Below are 25,198 nucleotides of genomic sequence, written 5' to 3'. Positions count from 1 at the left end.
TTTCATGAGACGTCTTCGGTTCCTGAAATCGAAGTGCTTTGCAGTTCCTTGCAAAAGAAAGAGAAGTGTCATAGAGCGGGGCTGCTTAGAAAACCTCAGACTGATCCCGTCAAAGAGTGGTTTTGAAGGTCAAGGGGCAGCCTCTGCACACAGATGTCTACGCTAGCCACTGCTTCTCATTTTCCAGTTGACTTGCCCTTACCCCCTGAGCAGGAATGTCCAGTGTTGTTTTTGGAATAAAATTGAGGCTTTAGTTTCTGAATCTGCCATGAGAAGTCATCTGTTTCTCCCTCTAATCCTAGACTGCCACCTTCCTATTCTTGATCCTACCAGCTTCCTGCCAAAGATTTTTTTACCCTATTTTCTTCCTGCTTTTGACTAGCTTAACTTCGTCCTGTGTGTCATTGAAACAGCATGCCCCACAGTCCTGCTGAAGTGAAGCAAGAATTCTAGAAGACAGATGTGATCTCAGATGAAGTCAGACCTATGTCTAGTTTGATGTGTCCAAGGTTCACTTAACCGAGCCGTGTAAACGCTGGGGGCTGTTTCTGACAGGTCTGCTGTTGCTTTGCGTAATATCTGGTTTTGCTGTCTGGTCGCCAGAAAACAATGCCACTAAAATGCCCGATGATGGTATGGAACCGAGATGAATCATTCTGTAAGATCTGGAAGATTCTGTAATCTCACGTCCGTTTGCGAATGTCTTGTTAAACCCACAGTTACCCCCCAGTTCAGGAGTTTTAAGATGATGGGATTTAATCATAGGTGTTTTCAGGTGAGATTGAGAAAAATCATGCTGCACTCGCAGACCTCGTGCATTTACACGAGAATTTGAAGGAATTAATGACGTTTGGCCTAGTGGGTTATACCTGATTATGCTTCAGTCGTAAAAACCGCAAGGATGTGTGGGAATGTTTTCAGGGCAAGCAGAACGTTCAGGGTGTTTAAATGCTTTGTTGTGTATCGCAGGGTTTCTCTAGGAGTAGAACAGGGCAACTTGCCAGGAGGTAGCACATTTTCTCTGGAATCCATCCCGTGAGAAAATGGAGACAACTATTTTCCTCCCATACTCTACGAGGTGATTGAGATCCGTCACGATGACTGAGAACATTATATGTGGCAGAAGTGCTTTTAAGTCATTAAAGAAAGATTAAAATATGTTCAGTATAACTTAGCGTCTTTATTTACACCATTTCGCACCCAAGTCCTACCTTGATCCCGGTGCTTCTGACCCAATACCCTTCCTCACAGCCTGTGACCTCCTCCCCTCCTCCCCACTTGACTCTCGAGGGCCACACCCGAGACCTCGTCAGCTCCTGGAACAGCGTGTGCCGGGGTCAAGTCACAATTCACTCGTCTCGCTGTGACCACGGCCGTTCGGCCCTCTCTCCCTCGGAAGGACCAGCGCTCGGACTTTTTCAGGGCCTCTGGGCCGTAGATCCCTTGGATCTTCCCCTCCCTCTCCTGAGCGCCCAGCCCACAGTGTCCGTCACCCCAGCAGTACCCTCAAGTCCATCTGGCCACCAGCTTGGAAAGCCAGCAGCCCCACAGCGTGCCCGCTGCCTGCGCACGTCTGGGCTGTGGCGGGCAGGAGCCCGAGGAAGTCTCACGGCTGGTCCACCTGCTGCCTGCAGAAGCTCATGACCTTCACTCTCGCTGGGCTTTTCTATTTAATTTCTCAAGTTCTTTATCTGGGTCCAAAGTTTGCCCCCACCCCCGCCCTGCAGATTTTGTGGACGGCGCCCTTCTCACCAGCCGGTGCACCCTGTTCAGGCTTTTCGTGGCTCCTCAGTGCCCTACGAATAAAATCCAAACCCCGTAATCGGACCTCGAAGGCTGTCCGCGACCTGGTTCCTGCCAGCTCCCCAGACTCTTCCGTTACCCCCCTCCCCATCACGCGGTGTTTGCTGGCCCGCTTTGAACCGTGTGCCATTTCTGGTGGTGAGCACGAGCCTTCTCACGGCCGTGAACTTGCTGTCCCTTCGTCTGGAGCGGTCTCCCCAGCTCCTGGTTCCCCGTCTCCTCCCCCCACCCCCGCCCCGATGACGTCTTTATTCCTTTTCAGGTTTTAGCATAGACGTGGTAGGGACTGGAGAGCACCGTCCACATTCCCCACGCTCCGCTGCCCTCCCCCCACCAGAGGAGAAGTTAAGTGCCCTTTTTCTGCACCCCCCGCCCCACTATACCCTCTACTTCTCCTTTTATACCTCCTGTTTGTCTGCTTCTCACGATAGGCTGTCCATTTGGAGGGCAGGGATGGTGTCGGTTTTGTTCATGGTTGTGTATCTAGTACCTGACAGCTGGTCTTGCCATGCTGTAGACATTTAATAAAAATTCGGGGGTGAGTTAATGGATTCTTAAATTACCCATTAAATGATTACTACGTGAGGGGCGCCTGGGTGGCTCAGTCGGTTAAGCACTCGACTTCGGCTCAGGTCATGATCTCGTGGTTTGTGGGTTTGAGCCCCACGCCGGGCTCTGTGCTGACAGCTCGGAGCCCGGAGCCTGCTTCGGATTCTGTGTCTCCTTTGCTCTGCCCCTACCCTGCTCGTGTTCTGTCTCTGTCTCTCAAAAGTGAATAAATGTTAAAAAAAAAAAATTGAAACGATTAGTATGTGATGACTCTGAGAGCATCGGCTAATGTTTATCGAGACTTCACCAGGCTGTGCGGGTTGTTTTGATAACTTCACAGGTATTAATTTCTTTCTTTCTCGCGATTACCCCACGGGGTAGGTCCTCTTACTTCGCCAGATCTGTGAATAGTGAAATTTGGAAGTGGTCGGCCGGGCTCTGAACCACAGTAAAAGGAACACTTCTTCCGACATGATATACTCTTTCTTGGCGGACGTTTGTAAGGGGTACTATGGAAGCACAGAGGAAGAGATGTGTGTTTTAAGTTTTTGAAAGCTCGTGATTCAAATTTAGCATACACATGAGCTAATAATTCATCAAGTAGAACACGCTGCCTTCTAATTATTCTAGTGCAATCTACTGTCACGAAACAACGAAATAACATAGAGACTGTCCACATCCCTGGATAATTCCTTGGGCCTATAAAAGGGGGCTAAAGAAAGGCGATTAAGTTTCTGAGGTTTCCAGCTTCTTGATGCTCAGAAAGTGGAATTTACGTTTACCGAAATCAAAGTGGCAGCCATCTTTGGTCTAAAAAAAGGCGTACCACAAAACAGATTTCTACGTGCGGTGCCAACCACTCGATTTTTGAAATTTATTGTTATTTTGGTCTTGCAGGAGAATCATGAAAAAAGTCTCCATGGAGCCCTCTGAGCGACTGGCCAGTCTCCAGGCTCTGTGGGACAGCCAGACCGTGGCCGAGCAGGGGCCCTGCGGTGAGCATGCATTTTAAAACCAAATTATAAATGGCCGCATGGATGTCCCCGTGCCAGGAAGTTACGTCTATTCCTAGTATGCTTCTGTAAAGGTACAATTAGTTTTAAGGTGTAATTACCACTGCACAGACTTTAGACTGGTGGATAAAAGTCCTGTATTTAAGCTGTATTGCGTCCTGCTGTGTACTTACTATAGAACAAGGGGGAGAATCTTTGCCGTTTTCCCAAACAGAAAGAAATAATCAGCATTGTCAACATCGGCCATATTTAAACTTTTAAACTTTAACTTAAAAATCATTTAGCCAAAAACCTGTCACGTTTCTGTTGTGTGTTTCTGTTGTGTGTGTTTCAGGTGGATTTTCTCAGATGTACGCCTGTGTGTGTGACTGGCTTGGATTTTCATACAGAGAAGAAGTACAGTGGGTAAGTGTGTTTGTGTGCAGGCTTGTGTGTGCCCCCCCCGCCTGGAGAATATTCCAGTATTTGACTGGCTGGTTTCTTTTTTTCTTCCTTTCCCCCCACCATTCATGTTTTCGGCTTAAAATCTTCCTTCCTCAGATTATGTGAAAATCTGTCTGTATCATTGTCTAATTCTCTCTCTGCATCCCTCTTTCCTGATCATCTGTGTGGAGTATTTACATGATTTAATTATATTTAAACAGGATGTGGATACAATTTATCTGACACAGGACACCAGGGAATTGAATTTGCAAGACTTCAGCCATCTTGACCACAGGTAAGCCACTGCTTTCTTTCCTTCCGTTTGCAACTGATTTTTGCTTCTGGAACCATACTTCTCGGCTGGTGCTTATAGACACAGGCGATCTCCAGGAAATCCCGTTATAAGGGGAATCTGGAGAATCTAAGACTCTCTGAATTTTGCCTTTCAAGTAATAGTCTCAGATGTGTTCATTTGGGATGGAGGTGCCTGTGTGTACTTGAAATTCAGAGTTCATAGTTAGGAACTATGGAAATAATATAATTCTGAGGTTCTTATACCGGCTTACGAAAGTCTATTTAATCATCTGCCCTGTGTATATAATACTATGTAATATAGTATTATTTTGCCTAATTGCCTTAGAACATTTTTTCTAGGAGGCAATTTTATGCTGTAATCCTAAGAAATGACTTTTGGTTTACAATTTCTTTATGAGTTGGGGATTCGCTGCTAGGGTATAGATGCGCGCACGTTGGTGGGAACGGGTTTGCCGTTATCTGCCTTGCGATAACGATAACACGGCTGTGAATCCCGTTACACGTTTTTTGAGAAACCTGCAAGTTTTAAGATCTTGACGTTCATATGTTTAGGGCCGTGGCTAGCGGGGTCAGGCCCCAGGGAAGAAGCTTCGTTCAGGGTTAGGCAGCGTTGGGCGGTGCCCCTGCGTCTTTGCTGGGTATCCCAGCCTCCTCCCTGGAAACGCTGCTTATTTTAAGCAGCAGACGCTAGTCCGACCGCCGCGAACCTCAGCCCAGTCAGTCCGTCCTCTCTGTTTGGCATCGAGAGAGAGAATCCTGGCATCCGGCCCTACCTTTCGCGCTACGCGCACAGCTGGAATACGGCGTCGTGGCCTGAAAAATGCCATTTCAAATTATTTTCCCACCTACCTGGCGGGAAAATCCAGAGCTGTACAGGGGTCCCCGAAGAGTCCTAACCAACGGAACGGAGCAGAGAACACGGACGGGAGCCCTCTCTGCGGCGCTGGGGGCTGCAGAGGGCGGCGAGGCCTGGTCTGTGCTCGTGGCCGAAGCCAAGTGCCTGAAGCCCCTGGTTCTCAAGCGTGGATTTGCTTCCTGCTTGTGGAGCAGGGTGGTTTTCTCCCGCCTGGAGCCGTTCCCCCTCTTCCTGCACACGAGGGGACGTCGTACTCCCGCTCCGGCTTCCCTGGGTGTCTGTCCTGCGTAGCTTGTGAAAAAGTGAACTGAGAAACAAGGAAGAATCTTAGTCTGCAGGTTTTTCTCCAATAAACGCAGGAAATTGTACGTAGAGTAAGAGGACTGGGTCGCCCTGCAGCATTAGGGCTCAATGTGTGCGGCCCCCGGAACCCTTTACAGGTCTTGGCAGTGATTGAGCTTTTGGGTTACGTGGGTTATATCTTTTGGGACTCACCGTAGTAGAAGCCGAAACTAAAATTAAACACTTACTAATGCCTTTAAACATGTTAATAAACCCATTACATGCTAACGTAGGTACCGTTGTCGTGAACAATAACCATTTTCCGAGACAAACCTAAGTCCGCGGAAGAGTGGCTTCCCTTCACCTGTGTGCTGATCCCTGTAACTTCTGACTTCACAGAAGGCAGCTGGGTTCCCGTGTCCGCTCCTGTTCACGCTCTCGTGATGCGTGGCATTGACCGAAGTACATTTAGAACATCCAGGCTTAAGCAGATGCGTCCTTAGAAAAGGGAGCGTTGTTAATAGCCTTGTCACATGACTGTGGATACTCCTCTTTCATACTCCACCATGACTAGTAAAGCGATGGTTTTCCAAAGTTCAGTTGCTGTGTGGAGTCGGAAACCGTATCAACGAACTTTTTTTATTTTACTTTAAATCCCACTGGGGCCCTTGGGTGACTCAGTCGGTTGAGCGCCTGGCTCTTGATTTCGGCTCAGGTCATGATCTCACAGTTTGTGAGGTTGAGCCCCATGTCGAGACTCTTCTCTCCCCCTCTCTCCCTGCCCCTCCCCCGCTTGAGTGTGTGTGCTCTCTCTCTCTCTCTCTCTCTCAAAAATAAATAAACTTAAAAAGCAAATCCATTTGGTCCATCTTGTACTTTGAACTAATCTTACCCCCGGATGGTTTTGTAGCAAGCATTCTGCATCGTTCATTTAGAAAATACTGGTTCACTGGGTTATGCATAGTGTGCAGATATTTTGCTGTTGTACAATAGGGAGAAAAGAGGACATTTGTTAACACCGCTGATCCTCTCAAAAAAGTCTTTTTAAGCGTGGCAAAACTGTCAGTCTCCTAGTGGCCGATAAAAGTTTCCCCAGATTCGAGTGGTTTTTTTTTTTTTTTTTAAAGTTATAACTTTACTGTTGGAAAAAAGTTCCTCGAAGTGACGGGCTAACAACTTTTTACGCTGTAGAGAAAACATCTGCTAAATCCCAAGTCTGAATTGACTGTACTTTGCCATTTTTTTCATGGTGTTCCATGAGAGAGCGAGTTCTGCTTAGAACTCTATCACAAAGATACTTCGCATTGAGAAGATGAGCCCTTTGTATAAAGAGGAAGCATTTTGTGCCTGTTTCTGTTTTGTCACACAGGCAGGTACTCGAGGGCTGAGATTTAATAAAAGAAGTATTTTCTACTTCATCAAGGGCATTCCTTTTTCTTTTTTTCTTTCTTTCTTTCTTTCTTTCTTTCTTTCTTTCTTTCTTTCTTTCTTTTCTTTCTGTCTTTCCTTTTTTTTTTTTTTGACAAAGAAAGACAGCATGAGGGAGGGAGGGGCGGAGAGAGGGAGGGAGAGAGAATCCCAAGCAGGCTCCACACTGTTCGTGCAGAGCCCAGCGTGGGACTTGAACTCCCCAACCTTGAGATCATGACCTGAGCTGAAAGCAAGAATCGGAGGCTTAACTGACTGAGCCACCCAGGCGCCCCAGCTTTTTCTTTTTTTAAGTTTATTCATTTATTTTTAGAGAGCTAGAGAGCATGTGCAGGGGAGGGGCAGAAAGGGAGAGAGACAGAATCCAGGCAGGCTCCGTGCCATCAGTGCAGAGCCTGACACGGGGCTCGAACTCACGAACCCGTGAGATGGTGACCCGAGCCCACATCAAGAGTCGGACGGCTGACTGCGCCACCCGGGCGCCCCAAGGGCGTTCTTAAATGACATGGGCATTTGTTGGAAGAAACCGCATGTGTGGCGGTAACGAACACAGTGACCGGCGTCCAGGCCTGGATGGCCGTGTTGATTCCTGCTAAGGCGCCGGTGGTTTTCCCTGCTGTCATTTTTATACCATCCGTGCAGACGTCTACACGGCGTAAAGGACAGTTTGTTTCAGTGTTATTATGAAAGTAGTTTTGAACTCGTGAGGCCCTTGAGGGAGTCCCGGGGTTCCCCAGGGGTCCATGGACCATACTTGGAGTGAAGACACCGTGTATGGCGGCTTGAGGTGTTGTTCTGGCTTCCTCTGTCACACCTTCAACAGTCTTTACACCATTAACAGGCTATGTGTAATGTCAGTGCTGTTTTCCAGCATATCCACTGTGCTCAATTTGGTGATTAATCAATTTGGTGATTAATCTGGCCACAGAGGGAAACCATATCTAGGGAAGCTGCTAAATACAGTTACTTGACATACATAGAAATACGTGGAATGCTCTCCACCGTTGAGGAACCTTGTCGAAACTTAGAATTTCCCTACAAACAGAGTTTTTCCTGATTCCTTAGCTGGAGAATTTTCATTTTGTCAGTAAACACTGCATTCATGATCATTTACTTTTCCTACTTGGTAAAGGGCTAGAAGCACTTTTGTCATTACTGAGATCAGAAGGCGGAAAACTTTTCCTGTCAAGGGCCAGATAGTAAATATTTTAGGCTTTATGGGGCAGGCAGCCACCGTGGCAGCTCAAAAGCAACTCTAGACAACGTGCGATTGAACGTTCGCACTCTAGACAACGTGCGATTGGAGTGTTCCAATAAAACTTTATTTACAAACATACGCTCTGCGGGCTGTATCTCCCCAAAGAAAAAGGCAAGATGAGCTACAAAAAAAAATTAGAGCTTCTATTTATGCTTATTGCTGACTCATTTTAAAATTTCAATCTTTGGGGCGCCTGGGTGGCTTGGTCGGTTAAGCGTCCGACTTCGGCTCAGGTCATGATCTCACGGTCCGTGGGTTCGAGCCCCGCGTCGGGCTCTGTGCTGACAGCTCGGAGCCTGGAGCCTGTTTCAGATTCTGTGTCTCCCTCTCTCTCTGCTCCTCCCCTGTTCATGCTCTGTCTCTCTCTGTCTCAAAAATAAATAAACGTTAAAAAAAAAAATTTCAATCTTTGTTTTATAATATACAACATATTACTATTGCTGTATTTTGCATGTAGTAACTACTAAAAATTACTGAAAATTAGTTGAAATTAGTTCTCATTTTTTTTTCTTTTTTTTCAATTTTTTTTTTGTTTTGTTTTTTTTATTGCAGTGGGCTTAATAACAGCAGGGGTCATTGCTATAGACGTCCCCTTTCCTACTAATGCCTAAATACTTGGACTTTTTCCAGAACTCTTTTGCCCTAATCTTCAGTATATCCCCTCGTTGTTGAGGATTTAATTTTCCCCCCATGATTCTTACTATTACGATTAGCGCCAGCTTCCATATAAAGAGGCTACTTACGGTCAGTGCTTTTAGATAGCCTGTATTAATAATATTTTGCCAATCAAATTACAACGGAGTACACTGGATGGACATTTCTGTATGTTAGAATCTTGAGCACGCTTGTCCGTGAAGGGACAGTCTGTACTTAAGCGGCACAGTAGTTTGGAAGGATCCAGAGTGGCCCAGTTTGAGGGGGATAGGGGTCATTGTCTGAATTTGAGAGGTTTTACAAAAATGTTACTTTCTCGTCTGGGTATGAATTGTGGAGAAAAGAAGGGAGGAATGAGACGCATTGGAGGATCAAGAGGAGAGGTCGACGGGCCCCTGTTGAGCTGGAGTTTGTTAGCAAACGGGGCAGTAATTCTCATACGCGTTGGTGAATTTTCCCATGGTGGCAGTTGGCTCCCAGAAGCTCTGTTGGAACATAATTCCCAATTGGCCACCATTCAAAGCTTTATTTTTTCATTCCATTCTTCCTTGTCTGTAGTCCCCATACTTAGACACTTCCTTTCTTAAGAGCCTCTAGGGTCTCTAAACTCATTAGTGGTCCTGGGATGGAAGTTCTGTGAGGGCCGGGTTGTGTCTGTCTTGTTCAGGCTGTACGACGTGATGCTGTAGCGTCAAACCAGTGCCACAGAATAAAGGATGTTCAAGGACAACTGAGCTGCTCTAGGGAAACAGACCAGAATCCTGGGAGGGTGAGGGGATTCTTTTTTAAAGGCTTCCTGGACTACTCAAATACTCTCCCCCATAGGCAGGTTGGCGGTCGTTAGACTATTCACGTTCTTAACCCGATTTTGCTCTTTGTTACCTACTCCAATCCATGGCTGAATCCTCTCCGGATTTCTATCAATTCTGTGTGTTTCTTTCAGTTCACTCACCCCAGGCCGGCATCTTTTGCATCTAGGGGTTTGTAACGACCGTTTTTTTCAGCTTATCCAAATCGGGAGGTTTGGGTCATGCGTGGGGCATTGGTGTTAATGTTGCAGGTCTGAGAACAGGGAGGCTACACGTGGTTTGGGCGGCTTTTCTCACGTGGAGCACAGGCACGGAGGAAACAGTCTGCACGCGTGTGCTCCCCATCGATAATTCTCATCAAAGAGAATATAGATTGAGAGTTTGCAGGTCTAGGGACTGGGCAGTGCCCCCGTCATCGTTCTCATCAGACACACCCTCCTAGTGTCCTCTCCCCTCTCATTTGCCCGGGATCTGCTCTCCTGCAGAGACATACCCATTGTTAGGACACCGTGACCCTTATAGCACACGGCCTCAGGAACTGAGAAATGGGGAAACGTGGACGTCGTCCTGAGGCCGCTTATGAAGCCTCCAGTGTGCTCTTTTGTCTTCCCTGGGGACTGCCTCCACGCGTGTGCGTCTTCAGCCACCTCCCTTCAGTCTTGAGGGTCTGTCCCGGAGCTTCAAGGTAGATCGAGAGCAACTTGAATGCTGTCACGGAAAACTGACTAGCTAAAAGGCTGTATCAGAACTGAATGAGGGGTAAGCATTCGCTGATGGGGATGACCGTGTGCATGCTAGAGCCATCCAGTTCCTCCCTGGAGAAGAGCAGTTAGGAAGCATTGTACTTGGGAAAATGCCCACCCACTTGTTCTCTATAGCTTCCAAAATTTTATTTAAGTATATTCTTGAAGCATGCGCTGCTTTAGGTACCGATGGGCCAAAAAGGCATAGCTGGAAAAGGCTTTGCTGCACATTTCTCACGGGACCTCTCCAAGGTCTGTGAGCCGACATGTTAAAAAGTGTAATTACGCTGTAATTTGCAGGGGTGGGAATGATGGGGTGGAGGGGGAGTGGTGCCGAGGCGAAGAGAATATACCGCTTTGGATACATCGATTTTTTTTTTTCTTGCTCCCGGTAGATTTGCAAGACGAGCTAATCTCGTCAATCCTCTAAAGGCTCAATGACATGCATCATTGAGTTTAAACCTGGCTCATGAGAGCCCAGCTGGCAGCTCATTCCCTTCAGACTCGTGTGTTTGTGTTTTCATATTTCTTACTCATCAGAGTGACAATCTTGAGCCTGATGCTTCCAGAAGAGTTTTGCGTGTGGGTTAATGTTTGTCAAGGTTGTCCCGAGGGCATTGGTGTAATTCTTTCCTAATCTAGGCTGTCTCTCTTTATTCTCGCTCTCATTTCAAAAGGAAGAAATGCTGTTTGGAGTGTGAAATCAGGTATGAAGAGCAGCGCTGGCTTCTGTTTTCCTTTTCAAAATGTCTGTGAACAATTCCGTACGCGTGGTTTCCGGTCTGGGTCAGACGGGCTCTGTGACTAAGGCAAGTGACTTAGACCCTGAATCACTTGCCAACTTGTTTGTTTTTGCATTTTAACTTTTTGAAATAGCCCCCTCTCCCACTATTAGCAGTTTATTTTTAACACCCAAAACAACAAGAGTGCTCTCGTTATTTGAGGAATTGCTTCAGGAAACATGTGATTGTTGGCTTTCCAAATAAGTGGCTGGTTGAATGTGATGGGAAGGGTTTGGAGTCTTCGATCTAAAATCCTATGGGTGTACCTCCCTGGGTTCACCGTAGAGTAGTTTGAAGATTCTTGACGACTTTAAAAAGACTCCTTTTAAAATGAACAACCATATAAAGTGGCCAGTTTTCTTAATTGAAAGGAAAAGAGACACACAAAATCCCTACATTACAGAAAATTTTGCATTTCCAGAGGCTAGTTCATGATCTTTTCTTTTTTCTTTTTTCTCTTTTCTCTTTTATTTTCTTTTCATTCCTTTTCTTTAAATTTTAGTTAGTTAACATGCAGTGCAATATTGGTTTCAAGGGTAGACTTCAGTGATCATCACTTACAGTAAATACCCAGTGCTCATCCCAACAAGTGCCCTCCTTAATACCCATCACCATCTAGCCCATCCCCTATCCGCCTCCTTTTATATTTGAGTGGTTCCGTATTGGGGGCATATATATTTACAATTGTTAGATATTCTTGATCGACAGACTTCTTAATTATGATATAATGCCCTTCTTCATCTCTTGTTACAGTCTTTGTTTTAATGTTTATTTGACAGAGAGTGCGCGCGAGCGAGCGTGGGGGGGAGGGGCAGAGAGAGAGGGGGACACAGGATCCGAAGTGGGCTCTGTGCTTACGGCAGCGCGCCCAGTGTCGACCTTGAACTCATGAACTGTGAGATCATGACCTGAGCTGAAGGTGGACACTTAACTGACTAAGCCACCCAGGTGCCCCGATAGCGTTTGTTTCAAAGTCTAGTTTGTCTGATACAATTTGGCTACTCTGGCTTTCTTTTGGTGTCCATTAGCATGATAGACAGTTCTCTATCCTCTCACTTTCAATTTGCAGGTGTCTTTAGATCTAAAATGAATCTCTTGTGGGCAGCATATAGATGGATCTTGTGTTTTTATCCATTTTGATACCCTGTGTCTTTTGATTGGAGCATTTAGTCCATTTGTATTCAGAGTGATTGTTGTAAAAGATATGAATTCAGTGCCATTGTTTTGCCTTAGAGTTGGTGTTTCTGGTGATACTCTCTGGTCCTTTCTAGTCTTTGTTGCTTTTGGTCTTTTTTTGTTTTTTTTTTTTCCTTTTTCTTTGCACTCAAAGAGTCTCCCTTAAAATTTCATGTAGGGCTGGTTTAGTGGTCACAAACACCTTCAGTTTTTTTCTTTGCCTGGGAAACTATCTCTCCTTCTGTTTTGAATGACAATCTTGCTGGATAGAGTATTCTTGGCTGCATGTTTTTCCGATTCAGCACATTGAATATATCCTGCCATCCCTTTCTGGCCTGCCAAGTGTCTGTGGACAGATCTGCTGTGAACCTGATCTGTCTTCCCTTGTAGGTTAGGGACTTCTTTTCCCCCTTGCCACTTTCAGAATTCTTCCCTTTTCTGTGTGTTTCGTGAATTTGACTATGATATGTCTTGGCGATGGCTGGCTTTTGGTGAATTTAATGGGAGTTCTCTGTGCTTCTTGGATTTTGATGTCTGTGTCCTCCCTAGATAAGGGGAGTTTTCAGCTATAATTGGCTCACATAAACCTTCTGCCCCCTTCTCTCTCTCTTCATCTTCTGGAACCCCTATGATACGAATGTTATTATGTTTTAATCAATCACTGAGTTCCCTAAGTTTGCCTTTGTGATCTGTTACCTTTGTTTCCTTCTTCTTTTCAGCTTCATTATTTTCCATAATTTCATCTTCTAGATATCATTGATTCACTCTTCTGCCTCATCCACCCTTGTTTTTATGGCCTTCATTTGGGTTTGAAACTTGGTTATAGCATTTTTAATTTTGGCCTGACTAGATTTTAGTTCTTTTATCTCTGCAGAAAGGGATTCTCTGGTGTCTTCTATGCTTTTTTTCAAGCCCAGCTAGTATCCTTATAATCCTTGTTTTAAAATCTAGTTCAGGCATCTTACTCATATCTGCATTCATTAAATCCCTGGCCTTCATTTATTTCCTCTTCTTTCTTTTGAGGTAAATTCCACCCTCTTGTCATTTTGGAGGAAGAAAAAACAGCAACAGCTATAATAATAGAATGAAATCAAAAAATTAACAATTAAAGAAATTAGGTAAGGAAGCTAGATCTGAGGTGTGTTTTGGTGTCCTTGTTCAGAGAAGCTGCCACGTTCTGTCCCTGAGATTATGCAGATTGTTCTGTTAATCTTCGGATTGATTTCCTACGTGTTCAAAATGGTTTGATGCTGATCTAGCTGTGTTTTAGGGACAAGCCCAGGGTACCCTTACTATTCCACCATCTTAACTCATCCCAGTTCATGATCTTTTCTGTGATGCTGCCCTTATTTTGTCAGTTTTATCATGGCATGTTTTTTCTTTTCTGGAAATAAGTGAAAAACTCGGTATGTTTGTGTTTTGCTTTTTTTTTTTTTTAAATTCTTTATTTTTGAAAGAGAAACAGAGTGTGAGCAGGGGAGGGGCGGAGAGACAGGGAGACACAGAATCCCAAGCAGCTCCAGGCTCTGAGCTGTCAGCACAGAGCCCGACAGGGGCTCGAACCCACAAACAGTGAAATCATGACCCGAGCCGAAGTCGGACACTCAACCGACTGAGCCACCTAGGCGCCCCTAGGTACATTTGAGTTTTAAGGGAAGGTTTGGATCATTCAGAGCTGCCAACTGAGATGAGAACTAATGATCTCAATTTGTATTACAAACCCCAGCCCACGGCTGGATTAACAACCACCACAGCAATGAACAACTCTACGTGTAATACATTTATAGCAGGGAAAAGGTTAGGGAATGTTAATTGTCTCCTCTGTCTTCAGCAGAGTGTAGGAAAAGATTCTGCTATGTGACTCTAAAGGGTATTAACATTGGATCTTCCTTCTCAGGGTTTGGAGTCTTAAGATGTCTTTGTTCCCATTTTCAGGAAGCAGTAGAAATGTCCTGTGGAAATGACAAGAGAATATTATGTTCCCGTGTTACCAAGACTCAGGGGAGCATTACCTAAACTGCTGTAACTCTTCAAGGGTGACTTTACTTTTCAGATCAGAGTCAAGTGGTAGTTAAGAGTGTCTTAGGAGATCAAGGCAAAACACATTGGGAGGCAGAATCCGTGCCATGGACTGATAGTAAAAAGCTGTCACCATGAGAAAATCAGTTGAGATGACAAGCATTGGTGTTTGGAAACCTTTCTACATCATGTAGTGTAACCCCCGGGGTGCCTTAGTGAAAACACGAGGAAGGGATTGGTTCTGATTGGCACAGACCCCACCGGGGAAGGTCCAGGGAGCTCTCGGCAGTGAGGTGTTACCGGCACAGGGGTTGGGAGGCCCGCGTGAATCAAGAGTTATCCTGTTTGCTTATCTGATCGCTTAGTACTGTGTTCTGAGAAAGCCATCCAGGAAAATGAACTCTCGGGAATGAAATTATTTACATCTTGTCTTGTGTATTTTTCTGTGGAGGTGAGATGTACCAGTTTTGATCATTATTGGTGATAGATTGTCATATGTAGACCGAGTCTCCTGGAGCCTTGGCCTCTGTTGTGGCTGTCCCTACAGCTTAGATGTTCTGAGAGTGACAGATTCTAGGAATCCCGAGTGTTACTCAGTTCAGACCTTGACTTTTCTCTGTGTTTGCTGAAGTGGTTCCTGGATGCTTGCTTCTCAGACTTGAAGCTCCCCATTCTCTGCACGGTCCTGGCAGGTTGAGAGAAGCTTTGGACCTGAGAAATTGAGGTTTTACATAGTGTTGTATGTAGCTATAGTTTATTTACTTTTGCTTCCGTTTTGTATTCTGATGTGTGACCATTCTACAAGTTATCCATTCTACGGTTAATTGGATATTTGGGTTAGCTTAATGACTAGGTTGAGTAATGCTGTTAAGGCCATTCTTACAGTTGTTTACTTAGAGAAAAGTTTGCCGTTCCGTGTACCAGAATGCAAATAATGGTAAAGTCAACCACTGTGTCCGCCATTGAGGTCGAGAAACAGTCTATTGCCTCTTCAAAGAAGACTTTAATAAGTCAATTTTCAATCACGGTTCCCCCTGCACTCCTACCTTACCTGATGGAACAGTTATTCTAACAGTCCTTGTGTTTCTTTGTAGTTGCTTTACAAAAGTGTGCATGTTTCATTTGGGGTTGTATTAAGTCTTTTTTTTTTTTTTTAATTAAAAAAATTTTTTTTTTACATTTATTTATTTTTGAGAAACAGAGTGAGACAAAGCATGAGCGGGGGAGGGGCAGAGAGAGAGGGAGACACAGAGTCTGAAGCAGGCTCCAGGCTCTGAGCTGCCAGCACAGAGCCTGATGCGGGGCTCGAACCCACGAACGTGAGATCATGACCTGAGCCGAAGTCAGACGCTCAACTGACTGAGCCACCCAGGCGCCCCTGGGGTTGTATTAAGTCTTTAATCAATTTCGGAAAAAAATATTATTTTGCCTTGGCTCTTGTTCTAGCTAGCCTCTGTACCTGCTTTCTGCCTCAGGCTTCTCTCCTCTCTCCAGTACGTCTTGCCTGCATAATGAAAATTGTTACCTTCCTCTGATACATCCTGCCTACATTGCTGAAATTGTTAACTTCCTAAAACATTTCTCTGCTTAAAAGCTTTGTAATGGTCACCCTGTCAACAGTCACGTTCCCTTCGCTTTCAAGCCTTATTTCTAGATACTAAGTGTTCTGGTTATCTGTTGCTATATAGGAACCATTCCAAACTTAATGGACTACAGCAAGAGCCGTCCCTTGTTAATTGTCTGTCACAGCTCTGGGCTTGATTAGGCTCCGCCAGGTGGTTTTTGCTTGGGCTCTTTCCAGCTGTTACAGTCAGATATGGGCTGGGTCTGGAACCGTCTTGAAGGCTTCCTTATTCACGGGTCTGGTAGTTGATGCTGGCTGTCTGCTGGGACACTTCCACGTGGCCTGGCCTTTCTCAGAGCAGGGCGGCTGGATTCCATGGGTGAGCCTATCAGGAGAAGGAAGTAAGCAGACGCCATATTATTGCCTTTTCTTACCTCGCCTTGGAAGTTCCCCCGCATCGGTTGTCTCCAGTGTCTGACCATCATGGATACAGCCGTTATAAACAGTAACATATAAGTTTTTGTGGAAGTACACGTTTTTACTTCTCTTGGTTGAGTATCTAGGATTGAGGTTGCTGGCTCTTACGGTCAGCGTGTATTGAATATCATAGACACTGTCAGACTGTTTTCCACACCGAGTATGCCAGTCAGATTCCCATCAGCAACGTATGAGGTTCCAGTCGCTTGGCATTTTTTCGTTTTCAATTTTAGCAATTCACTAAGTTTGGAGTGGCATCTTGTTTTGGCTTTAAATTGCATTTCTTTAATGGTTAATAATTTCAGACATCTTTTTATGTACGTCTTTGCCATTGATATATCTTCTTTGGTGAAGTATCTGTTTAGATCTTTTGCTTATTTTTAACTCTTTAAAATTATTATTATTTTTGAGAGTCAGAGACAGAGCATGAATGGGGGAGGGGCAGAGAGAGGGAGACACAGAATCTGAAACAGGCTCCAGGCTCCGAGCCATCAGCACAGAGCCCGACGCGGGGCTCGAACCCACGAAACCGTGAGATCATAACCTGAGCTGAAGTCGGACGCTTAACCGACTGAGCCCCCCAGGCTCGCCTCTTTTGCTTATTTTTAAAAACTCGGTTGTTTCTTATCATTAACTTCTTTATACATTCTGATATCAAGTTCTTCGTTAGAAACGTGATGTGCAAATATTTGCCAAGGAAAAACTGATTTTTCCACTTTACCAGGTGAAGTCCAATTTATCAATTTTTCCTTTTGTGGATCATGCTTTTGGTGTCGGATCTAAAATCTCTGGCTAAGCCGTACCTTGCTCTGTCGACCATTTCCTCTGCCTGGATTCTTCTCCCTTTGCTTGTGGACTTCAATCTGCCTTTTCAGGATTTTTGCATGTCGTTTTAGAGCTGATGCTGTCCTGCCCCCTGTGACAATATAAAACCTGCTTCTATAAATGATGTGCTCTTCGGTTCCTGAAAACGACTTCGTTATGACAAAAGCCAGCTGTCCTTCAAATCAAGTGACAGACTAGCACACACAATAAAGAGGTTCTAAAGTGTCATCCCTGCTTGACGTTAAATCCACACAAGGAAATAAGATGAGGAGGAGCCGCCGTGGCTCCTGAATGGAGAAGTACAGGGAGAACCCCTGAACCAAGTGTGTGATAAGCCGGCATTTGCCCTCAGAGAAGCGACTGTCCCCAGATCGCAGGGGGAGCAAATGGCGTTGACTCTGGCACGCGGTCCGTGGGGAGCAGGGACGGGAGTGAAGACCTGTGGGAAGGGTTGCTGTTCATGGTTTTAAATCTGAAACTTAAGCAAAAATTGATAAAGAGGCTCTTCCGTTGGACAGATGGCACATGGAACCACGTGACTGAGAGTTTTGTTTTGTTTTGTTTTGTTTTGCATTGTTTCTCTCGCCTACCTGCAGGGACTTGTTTCTCCTTTATTATTTATTTTTTTTAATTAGAGAGAGAGAGAGAGAGAGAGAGAGAGAGCAAGCAAGCAAGCTCAGGAGGGGCAGAGAGAGAGGGGGAGACCCAGAATCCAAAGCAGGCTCCAGGCTCCTAACTGTCAGCACAGAGCCCGACGTAAGCCTCAAACCCATGAACTGTGCGATCACGACCTCAGTGGAAGTCAGATGTTCAACTGACTGAGCCCTACCCAGGCGCCCCTCCTTTTTAAAGCATGTCTGACGAAGCCAGACGTGTGGTTAAATGAGATAGTCTGAGTAGTGTGCCTGCCACAGGGCCCGGTATGCAGAGGCTATGAAATAATGTGGATTTTGCCACTCTCTCCACCTTCTGCCTTTCTTTTCCGTTTCAGCAACAGTTTGAGTGTTTGCCATGTGTCACGCCAGGAGGATGAAACTGATTATGGTCTGGCTGAAACTGGAAGGGAGAGAGTTGGTTTTCAAAGAACTTACAGCCTGGGGGTGGTGGGCAACAAATGTTGAATACAGAGGCAGAATAAAATTACTCCGAGGCAGAATAAAATTAATGCTAAATAGAGATTCAGACAGGGTGCTGGCTGGGGTGGCCCAGGGGAACCCAGACAGGAGGTGTGTGATATATGCGTCGAAGGGTGCAGGGATTTTCCTAGGTGAACACAGCACTGAAAGATGCTGCGGACCGTGAAATTGTATGGTGTGTTTGATGAGTAGCGAATTGTCTGCTTCTTGGCTTGTGCATGAGTTAGGGGCATGTTGTAGGAGACATCAAGCTGGAAAAACACGATGCAGGTGGCTCTCTGAAGCACATAGTTCCTTCAGTGGCTGAAGAGTTTGTGGGAAGCATGAGACAAAAATGCACCTGGGCTGTCTCATGTGTGTCATCAGCATCAGGAACGACGGGAAAGTTCCAAATGGTTGTAGGATGCTTGCTAAGCATCGGGGATCCATCAGGGTCACTTATTATCTACAAGGCTAGACAGTGTCCTTGCTTGAATTATAAACTCACCGGGAGAGTTCAGTTGACTCTTAACAGTGGTGGGAGAGTGGGGGCTGGGGCACCGATTCTCCCACGCAGTAGAAAATCCCAAGCTTTCGACTCCCCCAGAGCTTAAGCACTAATAGTTTAGTGTTGACCGACAGCCTTACCAATAACCTAAGTATTTAACACATATTTTCATGTATTACATGTTCTTACCATAAAGTAAGCTAGAGGAAAGAAAATGTTATTAAGGAAGTCATAAAGAAGAGAAGATACCTTTAGAATACTGTATTTTTTTAATTAAATAAATCCATGCAGTTCGAAGCCATATTGGCCAGAGGTGAACTGTATATGACATTCTTGATGGTTAAAGGTAGAGACTTGCTAACAGAGAACTAGACGTACAGTTTCTCTTAGAGCAAGGAAGGTCTCCGAGCACACGCTACTACAGGTCTCTTTTCCTGCGGATACAGCCATCAAAGTCCCTCGAAGTGATTTGACGCCAGCCTTTAGGAATTCTGCTTACAGACGTGAAGATCTGTCCTGGAGACTTTAACCGTTGTCTAGCAGTGGAAGTCGTTGCAGCTGGAGGCTGTGCTTGTGAATGATAGAAACGAACAAGTAAACTTGGATGTCACAGGTTGAAAATCAAGTGCCAATATGGCTGTCCTAAAAGTGCTTTCACGTGTCTTGTTATTTCTGCCTCCAGGGACCTGATACCCATCATTGCTGCTCTGGAGTACAACCAGTGGTTCACGAAGTTGTCTTCCAAGGATCTGAAACTGGTAAGAAAGTGGAGCTCTTGCAAAGGTCGCTTAGCTGCGCTGAGTTTCAAAAGCCCGATCGTTTTCAGTAACACGTTTGTTTTCCTACTGATCTGGCGAGCTGCGCACATGCTTCTTTCTTGAGCAGATATTTTTCCCGTGAATGCTCTGCATGCCGCTGCCCCCAGTTTGTCGTGTGAGATGCTCCGGAGAAGTACCTCCTCACGTTTTCAGCTGCTTCAGGCAATTTTAGATAATGAACAGAAAGACACAATTTAGCGTAGGCCTTCAGCACACACACTCATTCTGTCGGCAAAAACAAAGTTACGTCTGCACAGCTGCCGACGGCAGATTTTACGTTTCTATCCTGCCTTCCGTCTCCACGAAGCCTCCCTTCCTAAGAATTTGGGGAAATGTTACCAGGTTGAGTTGGTCTGGTTGAGTTATGGTCGTTAACATTAATTTTCTGGATGAGCTCTGGGGCAGATTTTATATGTAAGGGAAACGAAATCAAAGGGCAGTGTTGGTTTTCGGAAGGTATGTGGGGAGCCACATTTTTGGTCTCTTTTACCAGTGAAAAAGACGCCCTGTTGGGGATTGTCTGCACGTTCAAAGCAGCCGTATGGACAGAGGCTTATCCACCGGTTAGCTTTCTGCTACTTCATTTTAGGACAGGAAGTCATGTACAGGTTGTTTTATCGGTGGACTCTTACCTTCAAGCCTCTGGCCTTCAGGGAGCGTGGAAACTGGGGGCTTAAGATTTTCATAGTGAAGAGGTAGGATTTTGATTGAGACGTGGATCTGTAGAAAGTGGAGGGTTGAGATTTGCTGGTGGACAGGCTGCTTGTTCTCTGAATTTCCTGGGGAGGTGAGGGGCTGAAAGGCATTATTAGCACGAGCTTGGGCTGAACTCACTTGGGGTCCATGGAGAGCGGCGTGGTATAGAAAGAGTGTGGGCTGGGAAACAAACCTGGGTCTCAGATTCTGACTCATGACAAGGCCATGTGACCTTAGCTAAGTCACTGGACGTTCCAGGGCCTCAGCTTCCTGCGTACCTATTACTGAGAGTTATTTGGACCTCGTGTCTCATTCGTCTCTATCCAGAGCTTATCAGAGTATATGGCTCCTAATAGCTATTCCATAAAAATTGATTTAATGAACAGATGTCAAATTAGGTTGGACCACGAATGAATGGGCGTAGCCATACATGTGTAGCTAATTTGCAGATTATTCAGAGGAGTAAATAACGTGGACAGAAATGTGAACACAGTACCTGACCTGTTGCAGGCATTTTTAAACTGTTAACTGTTGTTACTGCTGTCACAGACTAGCGAAGAGGCTGAGAAATGAACGAGTGTGGGGCTGTGAATTCTGGAAAGTGTATCAGCTAAATAGGGGGAGATTCTGAGGTCAGTGGTGATGGAGCTAGCGATGGTGGGGGGCGGGGGGCAGCTGAACTCCCAGGGAAACAGACCAGAGGCCATGATGGAGGGCAGATCTGGGGGACAGAAGCCTCTCCTTGCTTGCTGCTTGCTGGGGTGGGGACCATTTGTAGGACCGAGCCAGCGGCGGTGACAGACCGGTGAGGGGAGCCGATCGGGAAATGAGAAGCGGATTAGTTCAGGGATTGTGGGATCAGTGAGAGCAATGCTTCTCTACCAAGTCAGTTCACCTGGCTCATGAAAACATTCCTGTAAGTTGGTGAATGGGGGCACAGGAGAGCTCTGAGGTGATGCAGACCCACTTTGGGAAATCGTCCCAGCCCGCTGTTAAAGGGATGTGTCCCGGCCAGTGGTGCTGCCCTTCTGTCACGATTTCTCCCCGGTGTGCTGGGGTGAAAGGAAGGATGGCGAAGGGAGGCGAGGGCTGCCCTTTACGGCTTTTCCGTTAATGAAGATTGAAGCGCAAAAACACACATGTGTATATTTTTTAACATTCGGCATTTTAAAACGAAAAGTGGTCTTGGGGATATCAGCCTTCCATCTTCAAAAGGAATGGCAATTCTTCATGATTTTTCACCCGAAGTTAAAAAGAACGGACACTTGCCCCTATGATGGGTCTTGCGATATGTAGTCTCAGAACATTTTCTGGCTTATTGGAGGAGACGACAGTATTCCACTTTCTTGAACTTTTTTTTTTTTAAGTTTATTTATTTATTTTGTGAGAAAGAGAGAAAGCGTGAGTGGAGAGGGGGCAGAGAGAGAGGAGAGAGCTAGAATACCAAGCAGGCTCCACACCGCCAGCACAGAGCCCGATGTGGGGCTCGACCTCACGAACCGTAAGATCGTGACCTGAGCCGAAGCTGGACGCTTACCCCACTGAACCACCCAAGCGCCTCTGGACTTTTTATTTTATTTCTTTTTAATTTTTTTATTTTTTTTTATTTTTGAGAGAGAGACAGAGCATGAGTGGGAGGAGGGGCAGAGAGAGAGGGAGACACAGAATCCAAAGCAGGCTCCAGGCTCTGAGCTGTCAGCACAGAGCCCGACGTGGGGCTCGAACTCATGAACTACGAGATCATGACCTGAGCCGGACGCTCAACCGACTGAGACATCCAGGCGCCCCAACCCCTGGGCTTTTTAAAACGGGAAATGCTTGGGAAAAAAGAGTGACTTTCTCTCAAGTTGTATACATTCTCCGGGTTGTTAAGATTGCTCCTGGGTCACTAAAAGCCCCTTATGCCAGGGCACCACAAGAGAAACACGTCACATTCGCTTTCTGCTCATCTTATGACTCTAGTAGTAATCCCTCTCCCCAAGTTAAACAGGAGGATGAGGGATTTTTTTTTTTTTAATACGCCAAATTTGCGATTAGGACCAAGTTTCTGTCTCATTCTCCACTGATTAAAACCGCAGTAGATTGGCGGTCTTGCTCAAGGCCTGATTTTGTAATTTAGGCAAGTCGGCGAGCATCATGGGGTCTTTTAAAATCTTTTAAAGATGGCGTGGTTGGGCCAGTTTGTACGTAGTTCCTTTTAGATATAAAATTCCCATATGCCTTTTATGTCTCATTAGTTCCATTGTTCCCGACAGCAATTCCCCTAGTTTTTATTATATACCTTTTTTTTTTTTTTTTGAAAGAGAGAGAGGGAGAGAAAGAGAGAATCTTCAGCAGGCTCTGTGCTCAGCATGGAGCCCCACGTGGGGCTCGATCCCACCACTGTGAGATCATGACCCTAGGCTGAAATCAAGAGTCAGACACTTAACTGACTGAGGCCACCAGGCGCCCCCTTACCGTATACTTTCGAGTTTTAACTAAACGCAAGCTCTTGGAGAGGCATTGTCTTAATTTGTTAAGAATTTTTGTCTCCCTAAACCGTGTGAACATAGGGTTGAACAGACAGTTGACGTCTGGGGAGCACTGCAGCATGGTCACATGTTACTTGCCATCTAGGTTTGGGTGTATGTGCGTATCGCTTTAAAAACTTCATCCCATATAGTCTTAGTATAGAAAACAATTCTTTTCACGTTCTTGGCACTTAGTAAAAAAGTAACAAAATTAACATAGACGTAAATGACTTGTTATGCCTCTCCCCTACTGGCATTCTAAAGAAAAGTTGGGCATACTTTTTGTACATTTTCTGTAATAAATTTTTATTACAGTAATTATACCCAATGGGTAAATGAAAGCTCTGCTTTGGGAAATTGCTTTTCTGGATGCTTCGTGAGGTCGCCCTGGAAAGGTAATGGTACCATAGATTGTTTTTGGAAATTAGGATAATTCCTGCAAAAACATTGTCGAAGCAATCACGTTTTATCATGCCAACACAAAGTAAGATCTGTTCACCTGGTTTGTATATTGTAAGATACAGAATTACACTGATCGGGGGGGCCACCGTTTTGAAAATCACCACCGTCAGCATAATGTACATTGCAGGCATTCGGTCAATGGGAATTAATTTTCCTCTTCCTTTGTCGATCTGTGGGACACATCAGTAACTCGGGGACCATTGTGAAAGTAACATTGTAGACACAATGGATTCAAACACCACATAAGAATTATAAATGCCTCAGATGCTGTGGGACTTGCGTGTTTCCAAGTGGGGTTTTCTAAAGGGTGCTCACTAGTGAGTTTTGTTATATTTCAGACTCTTCTAGTGATGCTTAATCCATTTGGATATATATGATCTGATAAATCAAAGAATTGTAAATTTGTGTGATATTTGAGGTGAAGAAACTGCTTTGATTATAGTATGCCACAGCACATAGAACTGCCTCCTTCCCTCCCTCCTTCCTTCCTCCCTCCCACTCCTTTCCTCAGTCCCTCCCTCCCTCTCTCTTTCTCTCTCTCCCCCTCCCTCCCTTCCTTTTTCTCTTTTTCTTTTTCTTCCTTCCTTCCTTCCTTCCTTCCTTCCTTCCTTCCTTCCTTCCTTCCTTCCTTTCATCATAAGGGATTTAAATAGACCCTAACTTGTAAGGAGATTTTAAAATGACTTTTTAATGTATAAATAATTTTAAAGTCAGGAGCTGCCTTAAACGTAAACAAATATAAAAACATTAGCATGTGAAAATTTAAAAGAAAAAAATGTGGTACAATTCTGCAGCCAGGACACAACTTTTCATTTTTTCATGACACCTTCAAGCCCTGTGCTGCTTACATTAGCCGTTTCAGTGTTGTGATCTTATTAGACATTTCATAATAATTCCGCATTTCATTTAATATTATAGTCCGAGCGCTTAAAATATTTTGACAGAAATACATAACACAACTACATAATTTTAAAAAATCTAATGTTTATTTACACGAGGGAGTATTTACTAAACTCTCATTGGGTTGTGTCCCCCTTTATTTTAGAGAATGCTAGTGGGAACATCGTAATAGTAAACGTTTATCAAGTGCTCATTCAGCCACCCTTTTAAAGGACATGATGCCTTTAAACCTTAACTTTCTTATCTGTAAAAAGGGAATAACGAGACTTAACAGTTTTATAATGACACACACATAAAGGGTTAGCTCAGGGCCTGGCACAAGACAAGAGCTCAGTAAAGGGAACATCATATTGTTGCCATCATGGCCTCCACATAGTCTTTTGTCATCCTTTCTGGAGATCACTTTCTTTGGGAATTACTTTTGGTTGTCCCAAAATTGGGATGCGCCTCTGAGTGGCCCCAGCACAACTAAAATGACCTTTCATTTTATTTAAAAAAATTTTAAAATGTTCATTTATTTATTTTTTTTTGCGAGAGAGAGAGAGAGAGCAAGCAGGCATGAGTGGGGGGGGGGGGGGGAGCAGAGAGAGAGGGAGACACAGAATCCGAAGCAGGACTCCAGGCTCCCAGCGAGCTGTCAGCACAGAGCCCGACGTGGGGGCTCGAAACTCACAAACCGGAGATCGTGACCGGAGACGAAGTCGGGACGCTCAACCAACTGAGCCACCAGGGGCCCCTCAAGTGGCCTTTTAATTAGTCTGTCGTAATTGTCTGTGTCTTGTCTGATTGCCCTGCCGGATGGTACACTCTGAAAGGCGGCCAACTTTTTGTCCTTTGTATCATTGAATCCCCCGGACCTCGAACGTGACGGTGCGTGGAATAGACGGTCAGTCAGGTTTTGTTGCGTGATCGGGGCGCACGAATAAATGGCTCATTTAATTAGAACTTGGCAGCTGTGTGGGTGTGTCACAGCCAAGTGAGGTTGCCCTTGGACTTCGTGACGTGGTCAAGGAATGCTTTCTGTTTTCAGTCCACTGATGTCTGTGAACAGATACTGAGGGTGGTGAGTAGGTCCATCGGCTGGAAGAATTGGTGTTGGAAAACGCTGGACTTAGAACGTGAGTATCTTCCAGAAGATGTGAGTACATTGCTTAAGATCTTTCTGCTGTTTCCTTAAAATTAATACTTGGATTTTAAAAAAAGGTTGGGCCGC

At 45.1% G+C, this 25,198-nt stretch overlaps 1 protein-coding gene across 1 annotated transcript in view; it reads left to right on the top strand.

Moving 5' to 3' along the window:
* CARMIL1 (capping protein regulator and myosin 1 linker 1) overlaps positions 1–25,198 on the top strand; it is a 308,280-nt gene that overhangs the window by 134,666 nt on the left and 148,416 nt on the right. The window contains 6 exon segments of the mRNA XM_019425299.2: positions 3,250–3,347; positions 3,700–3,770; positions 4,010–4,083; positions 19,282–19,357; positions 25,016–25,058; positions 25,061–25,103. Coding sequence (XP_019280844.2) covers positions 3,250–3,347; positions 3,700–3,770; positions 4,010–4,083; positions 19,282–19,357; positions 25,016–25,058; positions 25,061–25,103 — 405 coding nt within the window.

This window comes from Panthera pardus, unplaced genomic scaffold (genome assembly GCF_024362965.1).
Source record: "Panthera pardus isolate Hobbes unplaced genomic scaffold, ASM2436296v1 HiC_scaffold_17, whole genome shotgun sequence".
Classification (NCBI taxonomy): Eukaryota; Metazoa; Chordata; class Mammalia; order Carnivora; family Felidae; genus Panthera; species Panthera pardus.
This window is presented reverse-complemented; position numbering and strand designations above follow the sequence as displayed.